General features: G+C 42.5%; 1 protein-coding gene across 1 annotated transcript in view; it reads left to right on the plus strand.

Moving 5' to 3' along the window:
- adamts17 (ADAM metallopeptidase with thrombospondin type 1 motif, 17) overlaps positions 1–27,115 on the plus strand; it is a 147,071-nt gene that overhangs the window by 41,489 nt on the left and 78,467 nt on the right. The window contains exon 7 of the mRNA XM_061068122.1: positions 22,269–22,312. Coding sequence (XP_060924105.1) covers positions 22,269–22,312 — 44 coding nt within the window. The remainder of the gene's footprint in view (positions 1–22,268; positions 22,313–27,115) is intronic.

The following is a 27,115-nucleotide window of genomic DNA, read 5'->3' on the forward strand; positions in this document are numbered from 1 at the left end:
AAAATATGTTGTGCCAGTAAGGTATGTTTTTAACCAGTTTAGAGCTTTGCCTTTATAACCTAGCCAACTTATGATCTACTGTGTCAAATGCAGCAGATAAGTCGAGGAGCATCAGGATAGATGCATTTAAAAATAAAAGCTTCACTTCCTGTAGCCACCAGGGGGCGCTGTGATTTAAAGTCATGATTTCTGTGTAGATGTCATCAGGCTGGGACTCTAGTCTTACATGTCTAGTTTGGACTCAATTGGACAATAAACGCTTCACTTCCTGTAGCCACCAGGGGACACTGTGATTTAAAGTCATGATTTCTGTGTAGATGTCATCAGGCTGGGACTCTAGTCTTACATGTCTAGTTTGGACTCAATTGGACAATAAACGCTTCACTTCCTGTAGCCACCAGGGGGCGCTGTGATTTAAAGTCATGATTTCTGTGTAGATGTCATCAGGCCGGGACTCTTGTCTTACATGTCTAGTTTGGACTCAATTGGACAATATACGCTTCACTTCCTGTAGCCAACAGGGGGCGCTGTGATTTAAAGTCATGATTTCTGTGTAGATGTCATCAGGCTGGGACTCTAGTCTTACATGTCTAGTTTGGACTCAATTGGACAATAAACGCTTCACTTCCTGTAGCCACCAGGGGGCGCTGTGATTTAAAGTCATGATTTCTGTGTAGATGTCATCAGGCCAGGACTCTTGTCTTTTGTGTCTAGTTTGGACTTGATTAGACAATATATGTCCGAGATGCAGAACCTCGTGTTTTGATGGCGTTTAATCAAACTTCAACGCCACGGTCACACGGCCTTAAAACCGTATGAATATCTTCAGGGGGGGCTGTTGATTCACACATGTAGTTTGAGTGAGATAGAACCATGAACACTGAAGTTACAGCAATTTCGTGTTTCACGGCGAGTTGATGGACTTTGACGCCACGCCACGGTCACACGGTGTGACGAAAAACCAATCCCTAAATCATTTTTTATGTCCATCTTGTGATGACACTCACTTCCTGTAGCCACCTGGGGGCGCTGTGATTTAAAGTCATGATTTCTGTGTAGATGTCATCAGGCCGGGACTCTTGTCTTACATGTCTAGTTTGGACTCAATTGGACAATATACGCTTCACTTCCTGTAGCCAACAGGGGGCGCTGTGATTTAAAGTCATGATTTCTGTGTAGATGTCATCAGGCCAGGACTCTTGTCTTTTGTGTCTAGTTTGGACTTGATTAGACAATATATGTCCGAGATGCAGAACCTCGTGTTTTGATGGCGTTTAATCAAACTTCAACGCCACGGTCACACGGCCTTAAAACCGTATGAATATCTTCAGGGGGGGCTGTTGATTCACACATGTAGTTTGAGTGAGATAGAACCATGAACACTGAAGTTACAGCAATTTCGTGTTTCACGGCGAGTTGATGGACTTTGACGCCACGCCACGGTCACACGGTGTGACGAAAAACCAATCCCTATATCATTTTTTATGTCCATCTTGTTGTGATGACACTCATTACTATGTCATAGTAAAAATGTGGAAAATGGCCAAAATGGCCACCAAATCCAAAATGGCGGGCTTCCTGTTTGATCTAACATATCGATCCAAGAGACTTATTTGTTTGTTATGAAAAGACACATGTCCCCATAGATTTTTGTACATGTCGGCCAAACGTTGTGCCGGGGCTCCCCTTTAGGGGGCGCTAGTCATTTTTTTGGCCACGCCCATTTCTTAAAACCCTATTAATATCTTCAGGGGGGGGCTGTTGATACACACATGTAGTTTGAGGGAGACGGAACCATGAACGCGGAAGTTACAGCAATTTCGTGTTTCACGGCGAGCTGATGAACTTTGATGTCACGCCATTAATACTGTGTTTGACGAAAAGTCACAGTAGTCTTGAGACCCATTTGATAGAGTTTGACATGGTTGAGGTCAGTGGATGAGGAGAAATACATCCAAGTGTAAGACATGCAAAAAAAAAGACATTTCCGGTTGCCACCAGGGGGCGCTGTGATATTAAGTCAATATTTCAGTGCAGAGGTCATCAGGCCGGGACTCTTGTCTTATATGTGTAGTTTGGACCCGATTGGATCGTGTTTGACCGAGATACAGAACCTCGTGTTTTGATGGCGTTTAATCAAACTTTGACGCCACGCCACGGTCACACGGTGTGACCAAAAGTTGATTTTTTTCAGTCAACTTTTTTCTCCATCTTTTTGTAATGACACTCATCTGAATTTGAAGTTGATCGGATGAAAGCCCTGGGACAAGTACATGAGAGTAAAAAATCGCCAAAATGGACACTAAATCCAAAATGGCGGACTTCCTGTTGCGTTTTTCATAATGCCCTTTGAGACTTTTTTTCAGGAATAGTGACGATACACCTCTTGCCCGATTTTGGTGAAAATCAGTTATGTGGAAACCTAGGGGCTGGGTTCCAGGGGGCGCTGTTGAGCCATTTTGCCACGCCCATTTCAAATTACTCCAGAATACGTAAATTTTCACCACTTAGTAGTTTACTGCAAAGTTTCATAACTTTTTGAGCACGTTAAAGCCCTCAAAAAGCCCATCCTTTTGTGTGAAAAATAATAATAACTAGGGCTACGTTGTAGCACTAACGGGCCCGAGCACACGCGCGTTTCAAGTCTGTTGCGGTCGGGGAAGAGACAGCGTTCAATGACCAAGCAGCCGTCTCCGCGTTGCATGGGTTTTTTGCACTGCGGCAAGGATAAATGCTTCACTTCCTGTAGCCAGCAGGTGGCGCTGTGATTTTAAGTCATGGTGTCTCTGTAGATGTCATCAGGTCATGACCCTTGTCTTACATGTCTAGTTTGGTCTTGATTGAACCAAATATGCCTGAGATACAGAAGCTCGTGTTTCGATGGCGTGTAATCAAACTTTGACGCCTGGCCACGGTTACACGCTGTAACCTATAGCTGATGTTTTGATAACTTTAGTACTTCATCTTCTTGTGAAGACACTCATCTAAATCTTAAGTTGATCTGATGAAAGCTGTACGACAAGTATATTAAAGTAAATATGCAGAATATGGCCAAAATGGCCACCAAATCCAAAATGGCCGGCTTCCTGTTTACTCTAGCATATCTATCCAAGAGACTTATTTCTTTGTCATGAAAAGACACATGTCCCCGTCGATTTTCGTAGCTGTAGGCCAACCGAGTGCTGGGGCTGCCCTTTAGGGGGCGCTAGTCAGTTATATTGCCACGCCCATTCCTTAAACCCATCTGACAGCTTTCAGGGGGGGGCTGTTGACACACACATGTAGTTTGAGGGAGATTGAACCTTGAACACCGAAGTTATAGCAATTTCGTGTGTCATGGCGAATTGATGAACTTTGATGCCACGCCATTAATATGGCGTTTGACGAAAAGTCACAGTAATCTTATATCTTCATTATCAATGTCTTGAGACCCATTTGACATAGTTTCACATGGTTGTGCAAAGGGGATGAGGAGAAATATTTCCAAGTGTGAGACGTACCAAAAACAAGACATTTCCTGCTGCCACCAGGGGGCGCTGTGATTTTAAGTCACGATTTCTGTGTTGATGTCTTCAGGTCGCGACTCTTATCTTATGTGTGTAGTTTGGACTCGATTGGACCAAATATGTCCGAGATACAGCCGCCCGTGTTTTGATGGCGTTTAATCAAACTTTGACGCAACGCCACTGTCACACGCTCTGACGAAAAGTTGATTTTTTTGATAACTTTAGATCTCCATATTGTTGTGTTGACACTCGTATAAATTTTAAGTTGATCCGATGATAGCTCTACGACAAGTACATCAAAGTAAAAATGTTGAATATGGCCAAAATGGCCACTAAATCCAAAATGGTGGACTTCCTGTTGCGATTTTCATAACGCATTGAGAGACTTTTTTGTGCGTCTTTTCATGATACATAACCACCTTTTTTTTTGTGAGGATCGGTGAAGTTTAACTGAGGGGGCTTTCCGTAGGTGGCGCTGTTGAGCTATTTTGCCACGCCCATTTCCAAATACTCCAGAATACGTAAAATTTCACCCATTTCTAACTTCCTGCAAAGTTTAACAACTTTTTGAGCATGGGAAAGCCCTCAAAAAGCCAATTCATTTGTTCCTTTCAATTTCAATAGGGCCTCCCACCGGAGGTGCTCGGGCCCTAACTAGGGCTACGTTGTAGCACTTGCGGGCCCGAGCACCTGCACGTTGAAGCCTGTTGCAGTCGGGGGAGAGAGCGGTCGATGACCAGGCGCACGTCTCTGCGTTGGATGCGTTTTCCTCTCTGTGGCAAGGATAAAAGCTTCACTTCCTGTAGCCACCAGGGGGGGCTGTGATTTAAAGTCATGATTTCTGTGTAGATGTCATCAGGCCGGGACTCTAGTCTTACATGTCTAGTTTGGACTCAATTGGACAATAAACGCTTCACTTCCTGTAGCCACCAGGGGGCGCTGTGATTTAAGGTCATGATTTCTGTGTAGATGTCATCAGGCCGGGACTCTTGTCTTACATGTCTAGTTTGGACTCAATTGGACAATATACGCTTCACTTCCTGTAGCCAACAGGGGGCGCTGTGATTTAAAGTCATGATTTCTGTGTAGATGTCATCAGGCTGGGACTCTAGTCTTACATGTCTAGTTTGGACTCAATTGGACAATAAACGCTTCACTTCCTGTAGCCACCAGGGGGCGCTGTGATTTAAAGTCATGATTTCTGTGTAGATGTCATCAGGCCAGGACTCTTGTCTTTTGTGTCTAGTTTGGACTTGATTAGACAATATATGTCCGAGATGCAGAACCTCGTGTTTTGATGGCGTTTAATCAAACTTCAACGCCACGGTCACACGGCCTTAAAACCGTATGAATATCTTCAGGGGGGGCTGTTGATTCACACATGTAGTTTGAGTGAGATAGAACCATGAACACTGAAGTTACAGCAATTTCGTGTTTCACGGCGAATTGATGGACTTTGACGCCACGCCACGGTCACACGGTGTGACGAAAAACCAATCCCTAAATCATTTTTTATGTCCATCTTGTTGTGATGACACTCATTTGAATTTTAAGTTGATCTGATGAAAGACCTGGGACAAGTATGTCATAGTAAAAATGTGGAAAATGGCCAAAATGGCCACCAAATCCAAAATGGCGGGCTTCCTGTTTGATCTAACATATCGATCCAAGAGACTTATTTGTTTGTTATGAAAAGACACATGTCCCCATAGATTTTTGTACATGTCGACCAATCGTAGTGCCGGGGCTGCCCTTTAGGGGGCGCTAGTCAGTTTTTTTGCCACGCCCATTTCTTAAAACCATATGAATATCTTCAGGGGGGGGATGTTAACACACACATGTAGTTTGAGTGAGACGGAACCATGAACACTGAAGTTACAGCAATTTCGTGTTTCACGGCGAGCTGATGAACTTTGATGCCACGCCATTAATACTGTGTTTTACGAAAAGTCACAGTAATCTTATATCTTCATTATCAATGTCTTGAGACCCATTTGATAGAGTTTGACATGGTTGAGGTCAGTGGATGAGGAGAAATACATCCAAGTGTAAGACATGCAAAAAAAAAGACATTTCCTGTTGCCACCAAGGGGCGCTGTGATATTAAGTCATGATTTCAGTGCAGATGTCATCAGGCCGGGACTTTTGTCTTATGTGTGTAGTTTGGATTTGATTGGATCATGTATGTGCGAGATACAGAAGCTCGTGTTTTGATGGCGTTTAATCAAACTTTGACGCCACGCCACGGTCACACGGTGAGACGAAAAATCAATCCCTTAATAATTTTTTATCTCCATCTTGTTGTGATATCACTCATTTAAATTTGATTTGATGAAAGCCCTGGGACAAGTACGTCAAAGCAAAAATGGCCAAAATGGTCAAAATGGCCACTAAATCCAAAATGGTGGGCTTCCTGTTGCGTTTTTCATAATGCCCTTTGTGACTTTTTTTCATGATTTGTCACGATACACCTCTCGCCCGATTTTGGTGAAAATCGGTTATGTGGAAACCTAGGGGCTGGGTTCCAGGGGGCGCTGTTGAGCCATTTTGCCACGCCCATTTCAAATTACTCCAGAATACATAAATTTTCACTACTCTCTAATTATCTGCAAAGTTTGGTAAGAAGTTCAGCATGTTAAAGCCCTCAAAAAGCCAATTCACTTTAGTCACAATAATAACTAGGGCTACGTTGTAGCACTTGCGGGCCCGAGCACCTGCACGTTGAAGTCTGTTGCGGTCGGGGGAGAGAGCGATCAATGACCAAGCGCATGTCTCTGCTTTGGATGCGTTTTCCTCTCTGTGGCAAGGATAAACACTTCACTTCCTGTAGCCACCAGGGGGCGCTGTGATTTAAAGTCATGATTTCTGTGTAGATGTCATCAGGCTGGGACTCTAGTCTTACATGTCTAGTTTGGACTCAATTGGACAATAAACGCATCACTTCCTGTAGCCACCAGGGGGCGCTGTGATTTAAAGTCATGATTTCTGTGTAGATGTCATCAGGCCGGGACTCTAGTCTTGCATGTCTAGTTTGGACTCGATAGGACAATATATGTCCGAGATACAGAATCACGTGTTTTGATGGCATTTAATCAAACTTCGACGCCACGGTCACACGGCCTTACAACCATATGAATATCTTCAGGGGGGGGGGCTGTTGATACACACATGTAGTTTGAGTGAGATAGAACCATGAACACTGAAGTAACAGCATTTCGTGTTTCACGGCGAGTTGATGAACTTTGACGCAAAGCCACGGTCACACGGTGTGACGAAAAAACAATCCCTAAATCAATTTTTATCTCCATCTTGTTGTGATGACACTCATCTGAATTTAAAGATGAACTGATGAAAGCCCTGGGACAAGTATGTCAAAGTAAAAATGTGGAATATGGTCAAAATGGCCACTAAATCCAAAATGGCGGACTTCCTGTTTGGTCTAACATATCGATCCAAGAGACTTATTTGTTTGTTATGAAAAGACACATGCCATAATCAATTTTTGTACATGTCAACCAATCGTAGTGCCAGGGCTGCCCTTTAGGGGGCGCTAGTCAGTTTTTTTGCCACGCCCATTTCTTAAAACCATATGAATATCTTAAGGGGGGGGATGTTAACACACACGTGTAGTTTGAGTGAGATGGAACCATGAACACGGAAGTTACAGCAATTTCGTGTGTCATGGCGAGTTGATGAACTTTGATGCCACGCCATTAATACTGTGTTTGACGAAAAGTCACAGTAATCTTATATCTTCATTATCAATGTCTTGAGACCCATTTGATACAGTTTGACATGGTTGAGGTCAGTGGATGAGGAGAAATACATCCAAGTGTAAGACATGCAAAAAAACATACATTTCCTGATGCCACCAGGGGGCGCTGTGATATTAAGTCATGATTTCAGTGCAGATGTCATCAAGCCGGGTCTCTTGTCTTATGTGTCTAGTTTGGACTCGATTGGATCGTGTTTTTCCGAGATACAGAACCTCGTGTTTTGATGGCGTTTAATCAAATTTTGATGCCACGCCAAGGTCACACGGTGTAGCGAAAAGTTGATTTTTTAAGTCAACTTTTTTCTCCATCTTGTTGTGATGACACTCATCTGAATTTGAAGTTGATCTGATGAAAGCCCTGGGACAAGTACATTAAAGTAAAAATCGCCAAAATGGCCAAAATGGCCACTAAATCCAAAATGGCGGGCTTCCTGTTGCGTTTTTCATAATGCCCTTTGTGACTTTTTTTCATGATTAGTCACGATACACCTCTTGCCCGATTTTGGTGAAAATCGGTTATGTGGAAACCTAGGGGCTGGGTTCCAGGGGGCGCTGTTGAGCCATTTTGCCACGCCCATTTCCAAATACACCAGAATACGTAAATTTTCACCACCCTCTAATTTTCTGCAAAGTTTGGTAAGAAGTTCAGCATGTTAAAGCCCTCAAAAAGGCAATTCACTTTAGTCACAATAATAATAATAATAATAATAATAATAATAATAATCCTTACAATTTCAATAGGGCCTCTCACCATTCGGTGCTCGGGCCCTAATAATAATAACTAGGGCTACGTTGTAGCACTTGAGGGCCCGAGCACCTGCACGTTGAACCCTGTTGCCGTCGGGGGAGAGAGCGGTCGATGACCAAGCGCACGTCTCCGCGTTGGATGCGTTTTCCTCTCTGTGGCAAGGATAAAAGCTTCACTTCCTTTAGCCACCAGGGGGCGCTGTGATTTAAAGTCATGATTTCTGTGTAGATGTCATCAGGCTGGGACTCTAGTCTTACATGTCTAGTTTGGACTCAATTGGACAATAAACGCTTCACTTCATGTAGCCACCAGGGGGCGCTGTGATTTAAAGTCATGATTTCTGTGTAGATGTCATCAGGCTGGGACTCTAGTCTTACATGTCTAGTTTGGACTCAATTGGACAATAAACACTTCACTTCCTGTAGCCACCAGGGGGCGCTGTGATTTAAAGTCATGATTTCTGTGTAGATGTCATCAGGCAGGGACTCTAGTCTTACATGTCTAGTTTGGTACAGTTTGACATGGTTGAGGTCAGTGGATGAGGAGGAACACATCCAAGTGTAAGACATGCAAAAAAAAAGACATTTCCTGTTGCCACCAGGGGGCGCTATGATATTAAGTCATGATTTCAGTGCAGATGTCTTCAGGTTGTGACTCTTGTCTTATGTGTGTAGTTTGGAATCTATTGGAACAAATATGGCTGAGATACAGAACCTCGTGTTTTGATGGCGTTTAATCAAACTTTGACGCCACGCCACGGTCACACGGTGTGGCGAAAAGTTGATTTTTTAAGTCAACTTTGTTCTCCATTTTGTTGTGATGACACTCATCTGAATTTGAAGTTGATCTGATGAAAGCCCTGGGACAAGTACATTAAAGTAAAAATCGCCAAAAATGGCCAAAATGGCCACTAAATCCAAAATGGCGGGCTTCCTGTTGCGTTTTTCATAATGCCCCTTGAGACTTTTTTTCAGGATTAGTCACGATACACCTCTTGCCCGATTTTGGTGAAAATCAGTTATGTGGAAACCTAGGGGTTGTGTTCCAGGGGGCGCTGTTGAGCCATTTCGCCACGCCCATTTCCAAATACTCCAGAATACGTAAATTTTCACCACTTACTAACTTACTGCAAAGTTTCTAGTTGATGAACTTTGACGCAACGCCACGGTCACACGGTGTGACGAACGATAAATCCCTAAGTCAGTTTTTATCTCCATCTTGTTGTGATGACACTCATCTGAATTTAAAGTTGAACTGATGAAAGCCCTGGGACAAGTATGTCAAAGTAAAAATGTGGAGTATGGTCAAAATGGCCACTGAATCCAAAATGGCGGGCTTCCTGTTTGGTCTAACATATTGATCCAAGAGACTTATTTGTTTGTTATGAAAAGACACATGCCATACTCAATTTTTGTACATGTCGGCCAATTGTAGTGCCGGGGCTGCCCTTTAGGGGGCGCTAGTCAGTTTTTTTGCCACGCCCATTTCTTCAAACCATATGAATATCTTCGGGGGGGGATGTTAACACACACATGTAGTTTGAGTGAGATGGAACCATGAACACGGAAGTTACAGCAATTTCGTGTTTCACGGCGAGCTGATGAACTTTGATGCCACGCCATTAATACTGTGTTTGACGAAAAGTCACAGTAATCTTACATCTTCATTATCAATGTCTTGAGACCCATTTGAAAGAGTTTGACATGGTTGAGGTCAGTGGATGAGGAGGAATAAATCCAAGTGTAAGACATGCAAAAAACAAGACATTTCCTGTTGCCACCAGGGGGCGCTGTGATATTAAGTCATTATTTCAGTGCAGAGGTCATTAGGCCGGCTCTCTTGTCTTATGTGTGTAGTTTGGACCCGATTGGACCGTGTTTGTCCGAGATACAGAACCTCGTGTTTTGATGGCGTTTAATCAAACTTTGACGCCACGCCACGGTCACACAGTGTGACGAAAAGTTGATTTTTTTAAGTCAGTTTTTTTCTCCATCTTGTTGTGATGACACTCATCTGAATTTGAAGTTGATTTGATGAAAGCCCTTGGACAAGTACGACAAAGCAAAAATCGCAAAAATGGCCAAAATTGCCACTAAATCCAAAATGGCGGGCTTCCTGTTGCGTTTTTCATAATGCCCTTTGTGACTTTTTTTCATGATTAGTCACGATATACCTCTTGCCCGATTTTGGTGAAAATCGGTTATGTGGAAACCTAGGGGCTGGGTTCCAGGGGGCGCTGTTGAGCCATTTTGCCACGCCCATTTCCAAATTCTCCAGAATACGTAAATTTTCACCACTCACTAATTATCTGCAAAGTTTGGTAGGAAGTTGAGCATGTTAAAGCCCTCAAAAAGCCAATTCATTTGGGTTAGAATAATAATAAGAACTAGGGCTACGTTGTAGCACTTGCGGGCCCGAGCACCTGCACGTTGAAGCCTGTTGCCGTCAGGGGAGAGAGCGGTCGATGACCAAGCGCACGTCTCCGCGTTGGATGCGTTTTCCTCTCTCTGGCAAGGATAAAAGCTTCACTTCCTGTAGCCACCAGGGGGCGCTGTGATTTAAAGTCATGATTTCTGTGTAGATGTCATCAGGCTGGGACTCTAGTCTTACATGTCTAGTTTGGACTCAATTGGACAATAAACGCTTCACTTCCTGTAGCCACCAGGGGGCGCTGTGATTTAAAGTCATGATTTCTGTGTAGATGTCATCAGGCCGGGACTCTAGTCTTACATGTCTAGTTTGGACTCAATTGGACAATAAACATTTCACTTCCTGTAGCCACCAATCAATTGGACAATAAACGCAATTGGACAATAAACGCTTCACTTCCTGTAGCCACCAGGGGGCGCTGTGATTTTAAGTCATGATTTCTGTGTAGATGTCATCAGGCCGGGACTCTAGTCTTACATGTCTAGTTTGCACTCGATTGGACAATATATGTCCGAGCTAAGAACCTCGTGTTTTGATGGCGTTTAATCAAACTTCAACGCCACGGTCACACGGCCTTAAAACCATATGAAGATCTCCGGGGGGGGGCTGTCGATACACACATGTAGTTTGAGTGAGATAGAACCATGAACACGGAAGTTACAGCATTTGGTGTTTCACGGCGAGTTGATGAACTTTGACGCCACGCCACGGTAACACGGTGTGACGAACGATAAATCCCTAAATCAATTTTTATCTCCATCTTGTTGTGATGACACTCATCTGAATTTAAAGTTGAACTGATAAAAGCCCTGGGACAAGTACATCAAAGTAAAAATGGTGAATATGGCCAAAATGGCCACTAAATCCAAAATGGCGGACTTCCTGTTTGGTTTAACCTATCGATCCAAGAGACTTATTTGTTTGTAATGGAAAGACACATGCCCTAATACATTTTTGTACAAGTCGGCCAATCGTAGCGCCGGGGCTGCCCTTTAGGGGGCGCTAGTCAGTTTTTTTGCCACGCCCATTTCTTAAAACCATATGAATGTCTTCAAGGGGGGGATGTTAATACACACATGTAGTTTGAGGGAGATGGACCCATGAACACGGAAGTTACAGCAATTTCGTGTTTCACGGCGAGCTGATGAACTTTGATGCCACGCCATTACTATGGCGTTTGACGAAAAGTCACAGTATTCTTATATCTTCATTATCAATGTCTTGAGACCCATTTGATACAGTTTGACATGGTTGAGGTCAGTGGATGAGGAGAAACACATCCAAGTGTAAGACATGCAAAAAAAAAGACATTTCCTGTTGCCACCAGGGGGCGCTATGATAATAAGTCATGATTTCAGTGCAGATGTCTTCAGGTCGTGATTCTTGTCTTATGTGTGTAGTTTGGACTCGATTGGATCGTGTTTGTCCGAGATACAGAACCTCGTGTTTTGATGGCGTTTAATCAAACTTTGATGCCACGCCAAGGTCACACGGTGTGGCGAAAAGTTGATTTTTTAAGTCAACTTTTTTCTCCATCTTGTTGTGATGACACTCATCTGAATTTGAAGTTGATCTGATGAAAGCCCTGGGACAAGTACATTAAAGTAACAATCGCCAAAATGGCCAAAATGGCCACTAAATCCAAAATGGCGGGCTTCCTGTTGCGTTTTTCATAATGCCCTTTGTGACTTTTTTTCATGATTAGTCACGATACACCTCTTGCCCGATTTTGGTGAAAATCGGTTATGTGGAAACCTAGGGGCTGGGTTCCAGGGGGCGCTGTTGAGCCATTTTGCCACGCCCATTTCCAAATACTCCAGAATACGTAAATTTTCACCACTTACTAATTTACTGCAAAGTTTGGTAAGAAGTTCAGCATGTTAAAGCTCTCAAAAAGCCAATTCACTTTAGTCACAATAATAATAATAAGAACTAGGGCTACGTTGTAGCACTTGCGGGCCCGAGCACCTGCACGTTGAAGCCTGTTGCCTTCGGGGGAGAGAACGGTCGATGACCAAGCGCACGTCTCCGCGTTGGATGCGTTTTCCTCTCTGTGGCAAGGATAAAAGCTTCACTTCCTGTAGCCACCAGGGGGCGCTGTGATTTAAAGTCATGATTTCTGTGTAGATGTCATCAGGCTGGGACTCTAGTCTTACATGTCTAGTTTGGACTCAATTGGACAATAAACGCTTCACTTCATGTAGCCACCAGGGGGCGCTGTGATTTAAAGTCATGATTTCTGTGTAGATGTCATCAGGCTGGGACTCTAGTCTTACATGTCTAGTTTGGACTCAATTGGACAATAAACACTTCACTTCCTGTAGCCACCAGGGGGCTCTGTGATTTAAAGTCATGATTTCTGTGTAGATGTCATCAGGCCGGGACTCTAGTCTTACATGTCTAGTTTGGACTCTATTGGACAATAAACACTTCACTTCCTGTAGCCACCAGGGGGCGCTGTGATTTAAAGTCATGATTTCTGTGTAGATGTCATCAGGCCGGGACTCTAGTCTTACATGTCTAGTTTGGACTCGATTGGACAATATATGTCCGAGCTAAGAACCTCGTGTTTTGATGGCGTTTAATCAAACTTCGACGCCACGGTCACACGGCCTTAAAACCATATGAAGATCTCCGGGGGGGGGGCTGTCGATACACACATGTAGTTTGAGTGAGATAGAACCATGAACACGGAAGTTACAGCATTTGGTGTTTCACGGCGAGTTGATGAACTTTGACGCCACGCCACGGTCACACGGTGTGACGAACGATAAATCCCTAAATCAATTTTTATCTCCATCTTGTTGTGATGACACTCATCTGAATTTAAAGTTGAACTGATAAAAGCCCTGGGACAAGTACATCAAAGTAAAAATGGTGAATATGGCCAAAATGGCCACTAAATCCAAAATGGCGGACTTCCTGTTTGGTTTAACCTATCGATCCAAGAGACTTTTTTGTTTGTAATGGAAAGACACATGCCCTAATACATTTTTGTACAAGTCGGCCAATCGTAGCGCCGGGGCTGCCCTTTAGGGGGCGCTAGTCAGTTTTTTTGCCACGCCCATTTCTTAAAACCATATGAATGTCTTCAAGGGGGGGATGTTAATACACACATGTAGTTTGAGGGAGATGGACCCATGAACACGGAAGTTACAGCAATTTCGTGTTTCACGGCGAGCTGATGAACTTTGATGCCACGCCATTACTATGGCGTTTGACGAAAAGTCACAGTATTCTTATATCTTCATTATCAATGTCTTGAGACCCATTTGATACAGTTTGACATGGTTGAGGTCAGTGGATGAGGAGGAACACATCCAAGTGTAAGACATGCAAAAAAAAAGACATGTCCTGTTGCCACCAGGGGGCGCTATGATATTAAGTCATGATTTCAGTGCAGATGTCTTCAGGTCGTGACTCTTGTCTTATGTGTGTAGTTTGGAATCGATTGGAACAAATATGTCTGAGATACTGAACCTCGTGTTTTGATGGCGTTTAATCAAACTTTGACGCCACGCCACGGTCACACGGTGTTGCGAAAAGTTGATTTTTTAAGTCAACTTTGTTCTCCATCTTGTTGTGATGACACTCATCTGAATTTGAAGTTGATCTGATGAAAGCCCTGGGACAAGTACATTAAAGTAAAAATCGCCAAAAATGGCCAAAATGGCCACTAAATCCAAAATGGCGGGCTTCCTGTTGCGTTTTTCATAATGCCCCTTGAGACTTTTTTTCAGGATTAGTCACGATACACCTCTTGCCCGATTTTGGTGAAAATCAGTTATGTGGAAACCTAGGGGCTGGGTGGAAACCTAGGGGTTGTGTTCCAGGGGGCGCTGTTGAGCCATTTCGCCACGCCCATTTCCAAATACTCCAGAATACGTAAATTTTCACCACTTACTAACTTACTGCAAAGTTTCATAACTTTTTGAGCACGTTAAAGCCCTCAAAAAGCCCATCCTTTTGTGTGAAAAATAATAATAATAATAATCATTACAATTTCAATAGGGCCTCTCACCATTCGGTGCTCGGGCCCTAACTAGGGCTACGTTGTAGCACTTGCGGGCCCGAGCACCTGCACGTTGATGCCTGTTGCAGTCGGGGGAGAGAGCGGTCGATGACCAGGCGCACGTCTCTGCGTTGGATGCGTTTTCCTCTCTGTGGCAAGGATAAAAGCTTCACTTCCTGTAGCCACCAGGGGGGGCTGTGATTTAAAGTCATGATTTCTGTGTAGATGTCATCAGGCTGGGACTCTAGTCATACATGTCTAGTTTGGACTCAATTGGACAATAAACGCTTCACTTCCTGTAGCCACCAGGGGGCGCTGTGATTTAAAGTCATGATTTCTGTGTAGATGTCATCAGGCCGGGACTCTAGTCTTACATGTCTAGTTTGGACTCAATTGGACAATAAACATTTCACTTCCTGTAGCCACCAGGGGGCGCTGTGATTTTAAGTCATGATTTCTGTGTAGATGTCATCAGGCCGAGACTCTAGTCTTACATGTCTAGTTTGCACTCGATTGGACAATATATGTCCGAGCTAAGAACCTCGTGTTTTGATGGCGTTTAATCAAACTTCAACGCCACGGTCACACGGCCTTAAAACCATATGAAGATCTCCGGGGGGGGGCTGTCGATACACACATGTAGTTTGAGTGAGATAGAACCATGAACACAGAAGTTACAGCATTTGGTGTTTCACGGCGATTTGATGAACTTTGACGCCACGCCACGGTCACACGGTGTGACGAACGATAAATCCCTAAATCAATTTTTATCTCCATCTTGTTGTGATGACACTCATCTGAATTTAAAGTTGAACTGATAAAAGCCCTGGGACAAGTACATCAAAGTAAAAATGGTGAATATGGCCAAAATGGCCACTAAATCCAAAATGGCGGACTTCCTGTTTGGTTTATCCTATCGATCCAAGAGACTTATTTGTTTGTAATGGAAAGACACATGCCCTAATACATTTTTGTACAAGTCGGCCAATCGTAGCGCCGGGGCTGCCCTTTAGGGGGCGCTAGTCAGTTTTTTTGCCACGCCCATTTCTTAAAACCATATGAATGTCTTCAAGGGGGGGATGTTAATACACACATGTAGTTTGAGGGAGATGGAACCATGAACACGGAAGTTACAGCAATTTCGTGTTTCACGGCGAGCTGATGAACTTTGATGCCACGCCATTACTATGGCGTTTGACGAAAAGTCACAGTATTCTTATATCTTCATTATCAATGTTTTGAGACCCATTTGATACAGTTTGACATGGTTGAGGTCAGTGGATGAGGAGAAACACATCCAAGTGTAAGACATGCAAAAAAAAAGACATTTCCTGTTGCCACCAGGGGGCGCTATGATAATAAGTCATGATTTCAGTGCAGATGTCTTCAGGTCGTGATTCTTGTCTTTTGTGTGTAGTTTGGACTCGATTGGATCGTGTTTGTCCGAGATACAGAACCTCGTGTTTTGATGGCGTTTAATCAAACTTTGACGCCACGCCAAGGTCACACGGTGTGGCGAAAAGTTGATTTTTTAAGTCAACTTTTTTCTCCATCTTGTTGTGATGACACTCATCTGAATTTGAAGTTGATCTGATGAAAGCCCTGGGACAAGTACATTAAAGTAACAATCGCCAAAATGGCCAAAATGGCCACTAAATCCAAAATGGCGGGCTTCCTGTTGCGTTTTTCATAATGCCCTTTGTGACTTTTTTTCATGATTAGTCACGATACACCTCTTGCCCGATTTTGGTGAAAATCGGTTATGTGGAAACCTAGGGGCTGGGTTCCAGGGGGCGCTGTTGAGCCATTTTGCCACGCCCATTTCCAAATACACCAGAATACGTAAATTTTCACCACTCTCAAATTTTCTGCAAAGTTTGGTAAGAAGTTCAGCATGTTAAAGCCCTCAAAAAGCCAATTCACTTTAGTCACAATAATAATAATAATAATAATAATAAGAATAATCCTTACAATTTCAATAGGGCCTCTCACCATTCGGTGCTCGGGCCCTAATAATAATCATTACAATTTCAATAGGGCCTCTCACCATTCGGTGCTCGGGCCCTAATAATAATAATCATTACAATTTCAATAGGGCCTCTCACCATTCGGTGCTCGGGCCCTAACTAGGGCTACGTTGTAGCACTTGCGGGCCCGAGCACCTGCACGTTGAAGCCTGTTGCGGTCGGGGGAGAGAGCGGTCGATGACCAAGCGCACGTCTCCGCGTTGGATGCGTTTTCCTCTCTGTGGCAAGGATAAAAGCTTCACTTCCTGTAGCCACCAGGGGGCGCTGTGATTTAAAGTCATGATTTCTGTGTAGATGTCATCAGGCTGGGACTCTAGTCTTACATGTCTAGTTTGGACTCAATTGGACAATAAACGCTTCACTTCCTGTAGCCACCAGGGGGTGCTGTGATTTAAAGTCATGATTTCTGTGTAGATGTCATCAGGCTGGGACTCTAGTCTTACATGTGTAGTTTGGACTCAATTGGACAATAAACGCTTCACTACCTGTAGCCACCAGGGGGCGCTGTGATTTAAAGTCATGATTTCTGTGTAGATGTCATCAGGCCAGGACTCTTGTCTTATGTGTCTAGTTTGGACTTGATTGGACAATATATGTCCGAGATACAGAACCTCGTGTTTTGATGGCGTTTAATCAAACTTCGACGCCACGGTCACACGGCCTTAAAACCATATGAATATCTTCAGGGGGGGGCTGTTGATTCACACATGTAGTTTGAGTGAGATGGAACCATGAACACTGAAGTTACAGCAATTTCGTGTTTCACGGCGAGTTGATGAACTTTGACGCCACGCCACGGTCACACGGTGTGACGAAAAACCAATCCCTAAATCATTTTTTTATCTCCATCTTGTTGTGATGACACTCATTTGAATTTTAAGTTGATCTGATGAAAGACCTGGGACAAGTATGTCATAGTAAAAATGTGGAAAATGGCCAAAATGGCCACCAAATCCAAAATGGCGGGCGTCCTGTTTGATCTAACATATCAATCCAAGAGACTTATTTGTTTGTTATGAAAAGACACATGTCCCCATAGATTTTTGTACATGTCGACCAATATTAGTGCCGGGGCTGCCCTTTAGGGGGCGCTAGTCAGTTTTTTTGCCACGCCCATTTCTTAAAACCATATGAATATCTTCAGGGGGGGGATGTTAACACACACATGTAGTTTGAGTGAGACGGAACCATGAACACTGAAGTTACAGCAATTTCGTGTTTCACGGCGAGCTGATGAACTTTGATGCCACGCCATTAATACTGTGTTTGACGAAAAGTCACAGTAATCTTATATCTTCATAATCAATGTCTTGAGACCCATTTGATAGAGTTTGACATGGTTGAGGTCAGTGGATGAGGAGAAATACATCCAAGTGTAAGACATGCAAAAAAAAAGACATTTCCTGTGGGAGTAAGTCGGCCAATCGTAGCGCCGGGGCTGCCCTTTAGGGGGTGCTAGTCAGTTTTTTTGCCACGCCCATTTCTTAAAACCATATGAATGTCTTCAAGGGGGGGATGTTAATACACACATGTAGTTTGAGGGAGATGGACCCATGAACACGGAAGTTACAGCAATTTCGTGTTTCACGGCGAGCTGATGAACTTTGATGCCACGCCATTACTATGGCGTTTGACGAAAAGTCACAGTATTCTTATTTCTTCATTATCAATGTCTTGAGACCCATTTGATACAGTTTGACATGGTTGAGGTCAGTGGATGAGGAGGAACACATCCAAGTGTAAGACATGCAAAAAAAAAGACATTTCCTGTTGCCACCAGGGGGCGCTATGATATTAAGTCATGATTTCAGTGCAGATGTCTTCAGGTCGTGACTCTTGTCTTATGTGTGTAGTTTGGAATCGATTGGAACAAATATGTCTGAGATACAGAACCTCGTGTTTTGATGGCGTTTAATCAAACTTTGACGCCACGCCACGGTCACACGGTGTGGCGAAAAGTTGATTTTTTAAGTCAACTTTTTTCTCCATCTTGTTGTGATGACACTCATCTGAATTTGAAGTTGATCTGATGAAAGCCCTGGGACAAGTACATTAAAGTAAAAATCGCCCAAAATGGCCACTAAATCCAAAATGGCGGGCTTCCTGTTGCGTTTTTCATAATGCCCCTTGAGACTTTTTTTCAGGATTAGTCACGATACACCTCTTGCCCGATTTTGGTGAAAATCAGTTATGTGGAAACCTAGGGGCTGGGTGGAAACCTAGGGGTTGTGTTCCAGGGGGCGCTGTTGAGCCATTTTGCCACGCCCATTTCCAAATACTCCAGAATACGTAAATTTTCACCACTTACTAACTTACTGCAAAGTTTCATAACTTTTTGAGCACGTTAAAGCCCTCAAAAAGCCCATCCTTTTGTGTGAAAAATAATAATAATAATAATCATTACAATTTCAATAGGGCCTCTCACCATTCGGTGCTCGGGCCCTAATAATCCTTACAATTTCAATAGGGCCTCTCACCATTCGGTGCTCGGGCCCTAATAATCATTACAATTTCAATAGGGCCTCTCACCATTCGGTGCTCGGGCCCTAATAATAATAATAATCCTTACAATTTCAATAGGGCCTCTCACCATTCGGTGCTCGGGCCCTAATAAGAATAATCCTTACAATTTCAATAGGGCCTCTCACCATTCGGTGCTCGGGCCCTTATAATAATAATCATTACAATTTCAACAGGGCCTCTAACCATTCGGTGCTCGGGCCCTAAAAATCTGTTTTCAAGGTATTTATTTATTAGAGTTTGAGCTTGAAGGGTGTCTATAATAATCCACAATAACTGGAAATTATTTGCAGCATCTTTCCATAAAACATGACCTCAATCTGCAATATTCTGGCGCTTTAATTAGCCCTCAAGAGTAAAAATTGACAGGCCACGCCCTAAGTGTGATTGACTTGAAATTTGACAAACCACTCCAGCTCAATGTTTTCTACAGAAAAAGCCTCTTCAACCATAAAAGTCTGCAATGATAAATGTGTTGCTAATTTGCATACATTTCTAAACAGAATTGTGGCATCTTTTTGCTTTTCATCCTATCAACATTGGGTTCAAAGTATTATGAGACTAAGATACACATTTCTATAAAAATGATCAGGATTGGACTATTTCTTTCCAAAGTCTTTTGCCAATGACGAGGAAATTAGCCATAACATCTCAACATAATGTTTAAACATTATCAAACTTGGTAGCAGTGGCGGCTGGCCAATTGGCCCTCCAAAAGAAAAGCAACAAAGATTATGGTGATAAATTTTGTTAATCATCCTTATAATTGTCACGTTATACAATTATACAAATGTTCAAGATAGTTTGTCCTGCATGCTGAATATCATAGTCCAATCAGCTGCAATGCAAGCTGTTGATTGGTTGAAATCGCTCTGATAACCTTTCATACAAACTGCAGGCATTGCAATGCAATTTCTATGGCTTCCGGGTAGGATCGCACAAATGTGCTTCTTTTTAAGTAAGAACTTGCACAACACTGGGTATTGCTATTTGAGTCGACCAGAAATAATGTGCGTGGTCTATCCAATATTTACATATTTTGCAGGATTTCTTTGACAATCTGATTACGATTAGATTGCGCCGAGTACAGCTGCCGTGTCTCAAGCTCCCCGAACCCTGAATTGTGCACACCGACCAAGCGAGCCCTGATATACAATATGATAGAGTACAACTTCTGCACACAAGGTCGATGGTGGAAAACACTTTTTCCGGAAAAAAAATGGCAGACCAAGAACAGAAATCAATATTCTTACTTTTCCCACATAGTATTAAGCTAATAATTAACTGCGGAGTAGACTCCAGCATGTGCATGACCAGTGTATGTGAATAGTCATGTGATATCCATATTTTGTGTATTTCAGGTGTGTTAGTATGAACAGAAAGTATGGATTCCTTCTGATATGAAGCAAAAACCTCATCTGAAAAGAGATTGTTTTAGTTTTAAATGCTCTGCAAAGTAAGCCATAGGATTGATGAAAGCCAGTTGAAAATAACGAGACAAAGATTGGTACTATTGCAAACTCAATTTTGATACAACACTTTTGCATCTTAATCCGTTGCATCATTCAATATTTTGGAGCTCTACATATCACTGCGGGTTATTTTCATTAATTGGCAGGTCCTGGCCATGTTCTGGTTCTTACAAAAGCCTAAATAATTTAACACAAAACACAAGATTTGCATAACATAACATTTCGTCACACATGTTGTCAACCAGGTCTTGTGAGGTCTGGTTCCCGGAGGCCAAGCTGCAGCTGTTCACACCTAGCTGAGGACTCCCACATGTCAGTGGGAACCTCTCCGTCTCCACTGTTGTCACTGTTGTGCAAGTACGCTCAGCATTGCCAGTGGTCATAAAAACCTGCTGCTTTAAATGTTTAGACCACCAGGGTTTTCTCTTGACATCTGGCTTATCATTCGCAGGGGTTTAGTGTGGTTGAATGGATTATTTTGATAGGCATAGCTGATTATGCTTATGCTCTCATCAGATTCAAGCTGAGATTTATTTTGTGTTGAATATAAAGCTATATTCAGAATTACTTCAGCCTTGCATTAAAAAATGTAGACCAGGGATTTATTTGGAGGGTGTTTGCCTGTTGATGCAACAGGGGTGACAACGCAGGGGGCTCCAGCAAAACAACGTAGGTGTGTTGTGACATGATGTTGACTGACTGGAAGTCATTCAATCAATTTGTATCTGCATAGCCTCGATTCATTAATCACAATTTGTCTGATGGGGCTTAACAAGGTGCAATATTCTCAATTTAGATTACCTCACATTACAAAGACTTTGTTCTTTGAAATATTATTCATGAAGACTTATGTATTTATGGCTTGTCCCTGTCTTTGAATAAGAGATCGGTGTTACCTAACCAACTCTGTAAAAAGGGGGTTTGGGTACTTCCATATTATAAGTGCGTCTGTTTTCTGTTACGGATATAGGGACATTATCAAGGAGCTATATTTTCCATGAACACCTTAATTTAAGGATATTGAGACACATTTGCTTTGATATGAGTCCAGCCTGGATCAATGGATGAAACAATCATGCAGTGACAGAAGCATTTCTGGGAAGGGTTCACGTCAGCAAGTGAGTTGACATTTGTGACAAAGGTTTTCTCAATTTCCTGTCAAAGGCCAACACTTGGGAAATTTAGAATAGAACAGTAAAAAATTCCTTTTCTTTTCCCTCACATGAATACTGTAGATGTCAAGAACTTTCATGGGGAAGTTTAACTTGCCAACATATAAATGTTCTCAGTCCAGTGAATATTCCACTGGACTGAGATTTTGTCATTCCTAGGCAACAAGTTGGAATAACCCGTAATAGAAGGAAACTTTAAAACAAAACATGTAAGTGTTGAGAGGTTAGAAAGTAAGCAGGCTTTGAAATTCTCTTTGGGTCTCATATTGCCATTCTTCAACCTCTATCACCCTTTGTGTTAACAACAGTAAATGTTTTCACAATACATTGAATATTTTCAAATAGAGACTTCGGGGAATTGTGTGCTGTTATACCCATATTTAACTGATAATTGTGTCTCGCCCCTCTTTATGACAACTCACCACGTCTTCTCATGTAGTCATGCTGAGTAGCTATAGACAAAGTCTTTCCATCCAACTGGGTTGGCTTCCAACCAAATTATTTTTTCCATAACCCCATCCAGCCTTGTTTGGTGTAAACGTATTATACATGAATGGTTACCTTATTTTCAGTAGATCAGTGCAGTAAACTCTGTTTCTTTTTCAGGACAGATTTCTGTGTCCATAAGGATGAACCCTGTGATACAGTGGGTAAGTAAAATATCCTTCTTCCCTTTTGCACTAAAGGCCAATTTATGCTTTTGCGTATTTTGTAAAACGGATAGATAAGACCGCCCCATCCGTCGTGGAACGCCCTCTCCGAGTGCTTCGGAGAGCTTTACGTACACGTCTGATTTTTCTGACTCTCCGTCTTCATGTTGGAGACCCGACGGACAGCTCTTGGCTGTGATTGGTCCGCGAACGACATCATTTCCGTATGACGTCATTTCCGTACAACGTCATTTCTGTTCGACGTCATTTCCGGCCTCAAACGTCCTGCTTGACAGCTAACCCAAACACAACTATGATTCTACGATTAATGTGACGTGTGTGTTAATCCAGCGGAGTTGTCCGGCTGACGGTGGCTCGTTCGAGCACTGACGGCATGTGTGCACGGTCACATACGGTTATAACGAGCTTTCAAAACGGCGCTAGCGGGCTAGGCTAGCGTGCTAGCAACCATGCTAACTGTGGTGGTAACAGTGCAAAAACCCGCCGTCACGACTTTAATTCCACTTCTATCATGACACTGTTTCTATAATACCGTCAGGTTAGAAGCAAACACTGGGTAGTAGTTAGTGTCGGGAGTCCTGCTGACTGTGTGTGGAAGCTGGGGGGGAGCTAGCTCCGTGTAGCCTCTAGCTACATGTAGCCTCAAGCTGATTCAAGCTGTGGAATCAGCAACACAGTTCGGAAACAAGACCGGGGAACCGCTGCGCTAAGAAACGATTACATCAGCATCTTGACCCGCTGGGTGTCACTTTATTTAGTTCTGTTAGTTGCCATGGTTCAGTGTGTGGGACGCAGGCTAACATGTTAACAGAGACACCTATGGGTTTGGCGGTGAATTTTTTTCGACGTACAGTGGTCGGATTAGTAAAAATCAAAAAGACTCTTCGGCCCCCGTGGAGCCCTCTCCGAGAAACGGAGAACGTAGAAGTATATAAGAGCCTTAACATTCACACCATCAAAAGTCACTTAAAAAAAATAAAAATAATATTACACTTAAGGTTTTGAACTTAAATTGGTCCTCAAAAAGATAGTAGAGGAACTACTCAATTGACACATTCACACACAAAGTCCCTTTCTCTTTCCAGTTAATTAATCTTAATACATTGTTGCACAGAAATAAACTGAAAAACTTAAGTATTGTCAAAACAGAGTCTCACTTTAAAACCTTTTCTGCATGTGGTCTAGGAATGCCATTGACAGAATGCTATATAAGCATTTCCAATTGTTTAAATTGTACTGGGATGCCTCCTGGGAGGGCAAGCACAATGATAAACGTGCAGTCTTCACTTACTGAGGCTTTGGAACCAAAGAAAAGCATCTGCACTGGTGTAGTGGTATCGATTCAGTAACTGGTGGTACAAGGAAATATGATCCGGTTTGGCTGAAGTATTTCAAAGTTCCACTCAGATCCATGACTTGGAAGGACAACTGTTGTTAGGGGATTTTGCACCTTGACACCTTAGTTAAAAGGATAATAGTGGAATTAAGCAGTTCACGCTTAAAAGTATTCATAGCCCCTTGTACATGGGATGTTTCAAATATATTTTTACGATCGTATTACAACAGTTAAGGCAACGAAACTTGTGCAATTGTGTCTGACTCTGAGTCTGTGCACGCTATCTGAGTCGCAGCCAGAAAATCAGTAAACTGTAACATAGTCCCTACTCCATCTTGACATCATTCCACAACGCACTCCTCACCATACTGTAGAGCAGCCGGTTCCAGCACAGCACCCTTACTGTCACACTTTATGATTGTGTTAAAAGTTTGCGTCGATGGACTAATCTCCACTTCTGGCCATGCACTAGACGAAAAGGAGGATACCACAGACCCTTGAAACTAATGTCACTCGTGATTGGTTGGTAGAAGTGTTGCTATTGGTCACCTTATGGGTCATTGCAGTGCACACGTGGGGTCACAGCATTCCGCACGTGGGGTAAGCCCCTCCCACACAATATTAATAATAAAAATGTATATATTAATATTTATTATTATTTATTAGTAAGCCTTTACCAAAAGCACTGCAGTTAATTAAAACTAAACATTCATGTGATGCTTGATGTTATAGGTGAACATATTGTACAGGGAACAAATGTGAACAAGGTATATGTGGAGTCAAAGCTTTATTTACATACAGCAAATATATTGTACAAAAACTCAGGTGAGGCTTGAAATGTTTCTCTGCAGCCTCTGGGTCATGACTTCTTTGTGGGACTCTGTCTGAATCTTCTCCAGTGTGTAGACGTCTGTGGTGTGTAGCTGTGAGATCAGTGTAGCTTCCAGTCTTATATGAAGTGTGGGACACAGGTCGGTGCGCTCCTGGCTGTGGAAGGATGGATCCATGACATTTGTCCCGCTTCAATCAGCTGTAAACACATTCAGTAAAATTAGCACAGTTCAATGACAACATACACCTTTACATGTAACTGGAAAATTGTTGAATGCACTTATTGTAAGTCGCTTTGGATAAAAGTGTTGACTGTTTTAATGGAATACTGAGAAAGTTTAATAACAACAATTAGACAATTGAAGTTCAAATTATGAACAGTCACAATTGAAAAAGTGACTGTAATCATGCCACTCTGTACAGTTGTTGAGATTTAGGATTGTTTTGGATGACAATAATAATTTGAAATAAAGTGCATTGTTTCATTTATTTTGACTGCATTGACCTTTGTTCGTGGTATACAATAAAATTCATTATAGCACACTTACTTACTTAAGAACAATTTAAAATTTCAGGTTTAATATTTATTTTAAGCCTGGTTTACTCAGCCAGATAGTTTGTTTGGTGCCTCTTACACAAAGGTGTTATCTGCTCTCAGGGAAACTGATTTGCATTTGTGAAGCTCAGAGCATTGTCATTTGCATGTGAAAGCGTCCTCTAGGCGTTGGAGCAGGGGGGTCACCTCTCAACAGCTCACAGGCTTGACAACTGCAGGAACCCTGAGCGTTTCCTTTGCTGCCTGCAGATACGTGTGAAAGTCGTTAACCGAAGGATGTGCCAACACTTTCCTGCGACACAGATTGACACAAACGCTTCTTTTCATGCAGTGATGGGGTTGGTCCCTTAAGTGTGGGACCCGTAGGCCAAACAAAAATATACACCTCTTTTGGTTCTCTTTAGCTGCTTTCAGACATGCAATGAACTTCGCAGTTCCTTCCCCCCAAAGGAAATGTTGACAACGCTTCTAACATGCAATAGACACAAAAATGAAACTACCAAACAAAAAGAAAAAAATATCTTTGGTTGAAAAAGTGGTGCTATACATGTAGAAAACACTGTAGACCCATCACGTCACCAACACCTCAGCAGATTGAGCCACCAGATTTCTCTTGTTCTGCAGAGGAATTGGTCACTGAAATTATTTTTAATGTAGACACTCTAGCACCCTGATATAAAAACGGGCTGTAGACGTACAGAATTTAAATTGAAAGCTTCCAAATTAAGTTGTTTTTTATGCTTTGACAAAGCAGCAACACTTTTACTCCACTTCCTCCCAGTAACCAACACTTCAGTTTAGTTTTTATTAATTTGATTCAATATCCCAGTCAGACTGAAGATAATTATTGGCTTGATCACCTAACCTTTTGGATTTAACCTTTTTATTATGCCTCCAACAGCGACAGTTAGTGGCCAGAGGCATACTTTTTTCTCTGATGGTCCGTCCATTCATTCCATTCTTGTCAACATGATATGAGGGAACTTCTTCAAATTTGGTACATTTGGAACATTCCCTAGGATTCAAGGATTAACTGATCTGATTTTGGTAGCCAAAGGTTAAAGATCAAGGTCTCGGTGAACTCATGTTCCTGTGAATATGATATATCAGGACTGCCAGCTCTTTGTTGTTCTCTATCTACAGTTGCAATCAGAAATATTCAACCCCCTCACCTCAATAGACATTATAGTGATGTGGATGACAGATAATGACAATAAATGACAAAAAACCTCATCAAACAACAAAATATATTAACTGATGAGTATTTTAGTTATTTTGACAACAGAAGTTTACTTAACTCTGAAGTTCAAATGAAAAATGTAACTCTTTTAACACATGTGCATGTGCAGTATTACTCAACCCCCAGCTTCAGTACTTTGTGGCGCATCCTCTAGCTTTTATAACTTCTAACAAACGTTTTCGGTAAGTGCGGACAAGCTTCTTACACCTCTCGATTGGAATCTTTGCCCATTTTTCACGTGCAAAAGCCTCTTGCTCAGTGATGTTTGATGGCTTCCGTGCTGCATCTGCCTTCTTTAAATCCCACCAAAAATGTTCAATCAGATTTAAATCTGGTGACTGTGAATGCCACTCCAGGATGTTCCAGGATCTTTTTCTCAAACAAGCTTTGCTGGACTTGGAGGTGGGCTTTGGATCATTGTCTTTTTGGAAAGTCCAATGATCACCAAGGTTTAATTTGTCAACAGAAGGCATCACATTCCTCCTTAAAATGGCCTGGTATTTCTGTGAATCCATGATGCCATGTACGCGATCAAGATTGCTAGTTCCTGCCGCAGAAAAACAGCCCCACATCATCTTTGACCAACCTCCATGCTTGACTTTGGGGATGGTATTTTTCTGGTCATAAGCCTGTCCTTTTGCACGCCAGACATACCGCTGGTCCATGCGTCCCAACAGTTCCAGTTTGGTTTCATCAGTCCATAGAACTGTCACCCAAAACTCTGTAGTCTTATCCAAATTCCTCCTGGCATATTCTAGTCGACTTTTGATGTTGAGAGCTGAGTGCGTCTTGGAGCCGACAATGGAGTCCTTGTTTATT

The sequence above is a fragment of the Limanda limanda genome, chromosome 3 (genome assembly GCF_963576545.1).
Source record: "Limanda limanda chromosome 3, fLimLim1.1, whole genome shotgun sequence".
NCBI classification, from domain to species: Eukaryota; Metazoa; Chordata; class Actinopteri; order Pleuronectiformes; family Pleuronectidae; genus Limanda; species Limanda limanda.